This window comes from Centropristis striata, chromosome 19 (assembly GCF_030273125.1).
Source record: "Centropristis striata isolate RG_2023a ecotype Rhode Island chromosome 19, C.striata_1.0, whole genome shotgun sequence".
Lineage (NCBI taxonomy): Eukaryota > Metazoa > Chordata > Actinopteri > Perciformes > Serranidae > Centropristis > Centropristis striata.
In genome coordinates, this window is record NC_081535.1 from 12,938,884 (window position 1) to 12,946,557 (window position 7,674).

General features: G+C 39.2%; 1 protein-coding gene across 1 annotated transcript; it reads right to left on the bottom strand.

Annotated features, from left to right (window-relative positions):
* Positions 1-206: 206 nt before the first annotated feature.
* Positions 207-6,458, bottom strand: stard7 (StAR-related lipid transfer (START) domain containing 7). Its single transcript, XM_059358113.1, has 8 exons — positions 4,877-6,458; positions 4,286-4,449; positions 4,092-4,141; positions 3,509-3,619; positions 3,192-3,274; positions 2,972-3,071; positions 2,790-2,874; positions 207-2,541 (listed from the first exon to the last, which is right to left on the bottom strand). The coding sequence occupies exons 1-8, from the start codon at positions 5,329-5,331 to the stop codon at positions 2,363-2,365; spliced, it is 1,227 nt and encodes a 408-aa protein (XP_059214096.1). The 5' UTR covers positions 5,332-6,458; the 3' UTR covers positions 207-2,362.
* Between the last annotated feature and the right edge of the window lie 1,216 nt (positions 6,459-7,674).

The following is a 7,674-nucleotide window of genomic DNA, read 5'->3' on the forward strand; positions in this document are numbered from 1 at the left end:
TGGTTGAGCAGACAGAGCTTTTAGTCAAAGGTGGAGACAGACAGTGACTTTACGCCCAGACAGGCAGTATAGGGTTTACAGATCATCCCATTTGTCTGGACTACATTGGCTGCTTCGCACAAAAACAAAGCTAGTCACCCTTTTCTCAAACCAAGAGAAGGTCAGAACCAAGAATGCTCTGCAGTGAACAGCTGAACACAGAAAGATTCACATGAAGATGTTTATTTGATTTGATTAGACGCTCTCTTTTCAATCACTCTTGAAATCACAGTAACACGTGCATAATCTCATATCCACACAGTAATTCTTGTTCCTACTGTAATTCTCATGTGGTAGCTAACCACAACAAGTTATACTTCCTGCAGAAATAAAAAAAGACAGCAAGTGAGAACTCTTTTAGACTACTGCAGGTGGCACGCAGGTGTCTATACAAATGACAGAGCATTAACAGTTACATTCTCAAGCTGTACATTAGCAAACATTGCATAATGTTTATTGAATTATCTTTTTCCTCCGTTTTATTTGAACACACAAAAGCTAAATATCAAAAACAAGCATTTAGTTTCCTCCCTCAAACTTTCAACATCTTACACTGCCATTTTTGTTTTATCAAACAGCTGGAAAGACTTCACTTCAGAGTAGAATTATACATATTTTTGACACAGTGGGGATATATTATTTTTCAACACTCAAACATGTAGGATCTTCACAAAAGTGGATCCCTCTGTACTGCTTTATTATGAGACAGTTACTGCAGCTGATTCACTCTGATGTACAAATATGACATTACACTTTAGTACATGAGATGTTTTTAAACACAAAGGGATTTCAAGATATTGGCGCCAGATTGTCAGGCTGTAAACAGTTTATTTCATTAGGCGATGTTTTATTTCACAGAATGTTGAGCTCTTCGTACATTCATAACACACCCTGCAAACGGTTAATTACAAAACAAACAGGGATGATTTAGAAGGATGAATTCTAGGGAGTTTCAGTAGGAGCCACATTAATAACACAAACTAAAGAATCATGATGAAGACAAACAATGTTGCAGAGCTTGTTGTACTCCAGTATTGAGGCAATGGTTATGAATGTACAAGATCTACAGTAACAAAGAAAAACAAATCTACAGTAACAAAGAAAACACAAACACCCAAAATTCCAACAGTGAGTGATGTCTGCTACACCGGTTGTGGACACCAGAATAATAAGAATTTCTGAGCTGAAATGGGAAATCTTAATGTTTTTAACTCATATGAAATGCAAATGGATTGTTATGTGCACAAGTGCTTCAAGTTCTAAATAGGGGCACTGGTATATTAAAATGTGTCTGTGTTAGGTTGCCTTGCTAGTGTAAATAAACTGAAGTGCATCAGTACCCTTGTATCTGAGGATTTGTGTGGTTGTTATAAGACACTATGCCCCTAGTGCTGAAGGACTGGTTCATCTTGAGAAGGCTGTTTTGTCAACGCTGGCAGTTTCGAACAGATGCAGTGAGATGAACAGCGTGAAAACTCGACTGTGCTGGCAGCAGAACAATGGCATCCCCAAAACACAAATAAGCCCTAAAGTCTCATTTTCAATTCTGTGGACAAATCTTCAAATAATGGCATCATTAGGTGTTGTTTTTAATCCATCTCTTCCATACACGTGAAGGCCAATCACTCATGCTGCAAGCAAACAGTTAAACCAGTTTGTTTAAATCCATGAAACATGGTAGGAAGTGTTCCCCACAGAGGCCTCAGTTCTTCGTCAGTCGGTGCAGAAAGTCTTGGTTTCATGTTTCAGTGATGATATCTATCAGAAGCCACTCCATTACCGCTCTTTGTCCAAATACTGCAGAATTTTTCCACAAAATCTCGCTGAAATCACACGACAGACACTTGTAATGTCGCTGCAGGTGGTCTAAGCAGCTTTTAAATCAGGTCTTGTCGAATAATGGAAGACAAGACGTAGAACTTTAAAATGAGGGGAAGCATTTTGGCAAAAGCATCTCTACAATTAGGAATTTTGGCTTGATCTTACCAACGGTTCAAAGACACACATCATTAGCAAAGGAGGCAAAAAATGCCACATTGCATTGCTTGGCTAAAAAAATGGGGCCAATGCCAGCGGTCTGGATGAAAACTTCTATGGCAACATTTTCCCCAAAGGACAGTAATGCTGTACAGTTGCTCTTGTGACAGCTCATCGACAACCAATATAACCATGGACATACTGTATTTGTCTTTAAAGTAGGTTGCAATTTCCTTTTGCAGTTCATGCAATCTACCCATAAAGCTGGGGCTGGAGGGTTTGATTGAGGTTTAAGTGCACGTGAAAACACACCACCATAACCCCTGGTGTCTATAAAATGTCCATCTCAAGCGTAGATCTGTCCAGGGCCACCTGTGTGTGGCTTTTCTCCACCGAGGCGCTCCTGGCTCTGCTGGCGGTTGTTGTCACTGGATTTAATGACGCCTACGTAGTCGTAGATCCCTACTTCCAAGTTCTTGGCCCTCAAGGCAGCAGTATGCAGCTTCTCCAGGAAATCAGGCATGCCTGCAAGGTGCAATGGTAGAGCCTTCTTATTATCAGGGAAGAATTCTCATATTTAGCAGGAAAACATAAATGCATTGTCAGAAGTCATGAAAATGCAACCGCTAATGAAAATGCAAAACATTTGCAGGAATTGTGAGGACTTTCTGCTTAATGCCATTGTAAATGTACTTATGGAGAAGAAAAATTTGACTGTGCAAATGATCATAACATGCAGGCCTAAGAAGTTTCAACCAGAGAAAAGAGCTCACCGCTTGACACCATCCAGTTCACACAGTAACGGGGAAAGACAGTCTGAGGATCGTCACTGTAGGTCAGCAGGTAATCGAATCCATTCTGTAAAGAAAGACACAAGTCAAACTCAGTGTCTACAACACACAGGATATTGGATGCAAGTTTAAGTAATTTATGCAGCAACACATTTAATACAAACCTCATCAAAGGACTTGTGAGGACGGATCACCATCTTTGACTGGTATGAATGCACTCTTACAAATTCCTGTGTCTCTGGGACCCTGGGATGCTGCACAGCTCTGTACAACAGAATTACAAAAAGAAAGATTGTTATTTTTAAAACACAGAAGATGCAAATTTAGTAATGTATAAAAACAAAACAAAAAATATTTGATTCCACATGATTTTTAAAGCCCCACCTGGACACCAGGATCATCAAGTTGTTTTCTACATCAACATCATAGCGGCGTACGTACACATAGTCCCTCGAGTACATGGGATACTGTGAGGGGAGATTAAACAAAATGAAACAACAGCCGACAATCTAAAATAAAAACTGATTAATATACTTAAAACCTGGCTGGTAGTTGCTCTTAACCATGTGGTAAGCCAAAGTCAAACAAACTTTGCTTGTACAACAAAAGAACTAAGTCAAAAATGTTCACTGTAAACACACATTGTGTAGGTCAAATAGCCTCCTCCCTTTAGGCACAATAGCAAATCAACAGAAACTTACAGGAAAGTGTGTAGCCCAGTGCACAACCTCAGAGCCGGTCCCGACATCTCTGTCCACCACTTCAAGCTTAATAACCAGAGCATCCCACTTCTTCCTGTACTCTGTATCCAACTGGGGGAAAGGGGATAACTTAAGTCAAGGGTAAGGTGCTTAATATAGCACAGAGTGAGTGTTACAGTTGCTTTTGTGCTGCACACAAGCAGTGTAAACATGTTGGTTGTGCAAGGGCAGCAAGATAATGGAAACACAAAACAACCTGCCAAGTCCCACTGCAATAAATATTAAATCATCAAACAAATGCCTACCATTACCAGTTGGAACGGCTTGGATAGTTGTAATGTCATTTTAGTAATACAAAGATTTCCCATGGTTCATCACTTAAAGAGTGAGGCGATTGGTGTAGAGTACACACTCAAAACCCTGATAAGGTATTACAGTGAGTGTGCTACTCTCTTCCCTCCTGATGTTTTTTTTTTTTATTATTTTAAGCCAGTACCTCAGTAGAAATGGTTATCATTTTCACTTCATTTCTCCATTAATTGAAACGAAATATTGCACAATAGAACAATTGAAAAGTTTTTACCTGTACATTGAAGAACTGCCTTGGGGTGACGTCACTGTAGGAGCCCAACACTGCAGGTAAAACATAAATAAAGACAACAATTATACCAATATCACCATAACCAACGTACAAGCTCAAAGCAAAAAAGTAACTCAGACAGTTAATTGTACTTTATCTGCGTTTCAGCAGCTTGGTTACACATGAGATTGGCTGACCTCTGTATTCATAGAGGTGACTGTTGGGTATTGGTCGCTTCCACACTTTGAAGCCTTTTTTGTCTATCACAACTTCCCAGCCGGAGTCATGCTGTCTGGCCACTGTCCCTGAAGATGTGTTCAGACATTTTACAGCCTCCAGCGCCTCGAGCTCAAGTCCACTCCTTCAAATGGATGCAAAACACAGGACAGGTTGTTAAGCATACTGCACAGTTGACATTAAAGATTATAGTCAAATCAATTTGGATTTCTGCCTTGCAGATACAAATGGCAACAAAAAAACAAAAAAACACTTTCAGAATAGCCCCACGCTCCTTTGTACAGATTACACTTGTGTCTAAAATGCTACTGGAGGGATGAACACCATTATCCAAAGGATATTCCCTCATGATAATGTCTAACAACTTAGTTGAAAAGGTCCTGTGGTGTTCCACTTGGTTTAGATCTAGTAAATGTGAAGGCCATAGCATATAATTCACATCCTTTACATTCTCTGGAGATCACTGTTCATTTGCCCTGTTATTTATCATTTAGGAGTATGTCTAAGCATAAATGCATCCATGAACTGTGCATAAATAAAAGATATCAAACCTGTGAATTTCTTCATCTTGAATCTTCTCATTCTCCCACATGAAGATACCAGTCAGGGCCGCGAAGAGTCTCCCAGTAGGGGGGTGCTTGCTCTGAAATCTGCGCCATATGTTACCAACTAGGGTCCACCTTGTCCGCTCGGAGTACAGGTTGGAGTAAAGTTCGCCGATCTGGCAAGCACGCCGGAGCCTCTGTCCGGTCACAAAGCCGCAGTGGTCTGCAAATATGGAGAGCAATCCCTTCCTCTTTTGGCTTGATCCTGCGGCCTCGCTTGCACCGACACCTGCCCTCTGGAGCCAGGACAACAGCAGGCCCATGCTCCTGCCCAGCCATGGGACCCCTTCAAGCTTCCCTCTGGCCCCCTCAGCAGTCCGCTTGAAGGACCTGCCGCTCTGAAGCCTCATTGTATTTACACCGATCTCGCAGATCGGACGACGGGGTACAGAGTGAAACATGACAGCTGTGACCGTGACACAACTTCCCAAAGACAAGTAAACGTCAAAGTGTAGTAGTTAGCTAACGAACTTCGCAGCTAAAGCTAATGGCTTGCGGAGATGCACCATGCATAACCTTTATACAGATGATAATCTGTTATCGAGCTGTCTACGCACACGCGACATGTAACGTTACCGTTAGCATTAGCTAACGTTATCTGTCTCCTGCTGACTAGTACGACACGGACAAACCACAACCAACACCGCTGCACTTACTTCTGAATTCAAACTCTGATAACGGAACTGTAAACTATATCGTTTAATTAAACGCCAACACAATGATCTACCTGTGTATCTTTCCAGGAGAAAGCCTCATGTTTTTCAAAACTCTTGTAGTGCATTTGACCTCCTCTTCCTACCGTCTCCACACACCCACTCGGAAGTCCCGCCTTAGAAACTGTAAAACGGGCGTTCATTGGACAATTGTTGTCCTAGCGTAATTCTGATTGGTTCTAGCTTGAGTCTGTCAGAAATGAAGCAGCTCGGGCACCAAGCATGTGCGCTTGTTCAGCTTTACGCCTCAATCTGAGCTCCTCACGTTCCGGTTTCTTCGATGAACTGGGATCAGATTCTGCGTCTCAGATGCTGAATTTATGCTAGTTTGTAGGGCGAAGGTGATGCTTCAAATCTGGCCCAGGATCAGTGTCTACAGAAAGCTGAACACCTACTGGGGACATGAAGTTTAAAGTGTCGCCCTCCAGAGGTGCTGTAAAACTCAAAGTCACAAGAAGGCCTATTATACAGTGACTACACCACGTGTATTTGACTTGGAAAGAACATGCATGATTTCACAAGACAGCAGTTACAATTTTGTGATAAAGCAAAGCCATTTTATTAGCTACGAGTGTGCTACGAGTGACCAAGAAAGAAAACCCCACCAGTTTCTAATTTTTGCTGTTCTTGCTGTGACCTTGCTGTTTTAAAAAGCATTTGACCCAAACGAATGTTGTGATAAAACTCTGATAAATATTTTTAATAACACTGTAACTGGGAAAGGTGATTAATTATAATTCATAGCCAAAAAACTACATTTATGTGAAAAATAGGGGAAGTATTTTGAAGGAACCTAGTTAGAAAAATAAAAAATAAAAAAGTCATTTTAAAATTGGAATCACAAAACAAAAATATGTAGGGAGAGAAACAAATCTTAATGATAACAGGAAACTATAATTAATCAGTTTTATGGTTGCCCATATTATAATATTTGTTGGAAAGACCTTGAATCATATACTGTGCAAAGCAACACTTGCAATTATCAGTAAAGGTAAAAAATAACGTTGCTTATTTTGAATGTGATGATAACAGTTTATTTACTTTTAAAACAAATAACTTTTAATTTTATTAGGGAAATGTTTCATTTGTAAAGCTACATCTCTAAATTAAATCAAATCATTTATGTTGCTTTTAATTGAAATTGAATGTTATTTTGAGTCTCTTGAATTTAAATTTGTAACAAATAAGAAATGCTGTATTTCACTCTAAGATGTTTGTCTGAGAGTCTGTCACCATAATGATGATGATGATGATGATGATTATTATTATTATTATTATTATTATTTATATTCCTTTCTGGTGTTTGTATTTTTCTTTCTTTGTTAAATTAAGTGGTATGACATTCTTATAACTAAATTAAAAATTAAAAAAATAAAATAAAATGTTATTAGTGTACCTATACACTAGGTGGCACCGTTTATCCATGCAGAAAACAAGTGTCGCAATAGATCAGCCTAGAATCTTGCATTTCCGATACGTGCCCAGTTTTTTTATTTAAATTTTTTTTACACAGATTAAACTTTAAAAATAGAATCACATCACAGAATTGAGCTCAATGATATTGATCAGCAGACACACTGTGTTTACTGCACTCAGCTCTATGGTTAGACTATTATTAGACTCCACAGAAATCAATGGAAGAAACAGTATTTATGTGTTCTCCTTTGTCTCCATGCATTTTGTTCGATTATCTTGTGCACTCTAACAACTCAAAAAACTTTATACATAAAATAGGCTTCAGGCAATGAAATAACCTACATTGCAACATAACCTACAGCATTATTTTGACCAGAGTCATTACATTGATAAAGTGGGTGTAACTAGGAGAATTAGCTTGCTCCAGGCCGCATGTTGGTTCTATTCATCATTTTGTTTTCTACATCATGTGTATATTTCTCATGAAAACTGTGAATAATATCAGTATCATAAGACTCTGAAACAAGATGTTTCTTAAGAACCTCGTGCAAACACAGCATGTGCCTTTGTCTAATTTTTTCTTATCTCTTAAACACACAAATACACATTTTTTTG

Excerpts from the sequence above, each read along its gene's own strand:
- stard7 (XM_059358113.1), bottom strand. The coding sequence starts at position 5,331 with ATGTTTCACTCTGTACCCCGTCGTCCGATCTGCGAGATCGGTGTAAAT. Across the intron at positions 3,620-4,091 it reads GGCAGTTCTTCAATGTACAG|TTGGATACAGAGTACAGGAA; the intron begins GTAAAAACTTTT and ends CCTTTCCCCCAG. Across the intron at positions 2,875-2,971 it reads CTCACAAGTCCTTTGATGAG|AATGGATTCGATTACCTGCT; the intron begins GTTTGTATTAAA and ends CTTTCTTTACAG.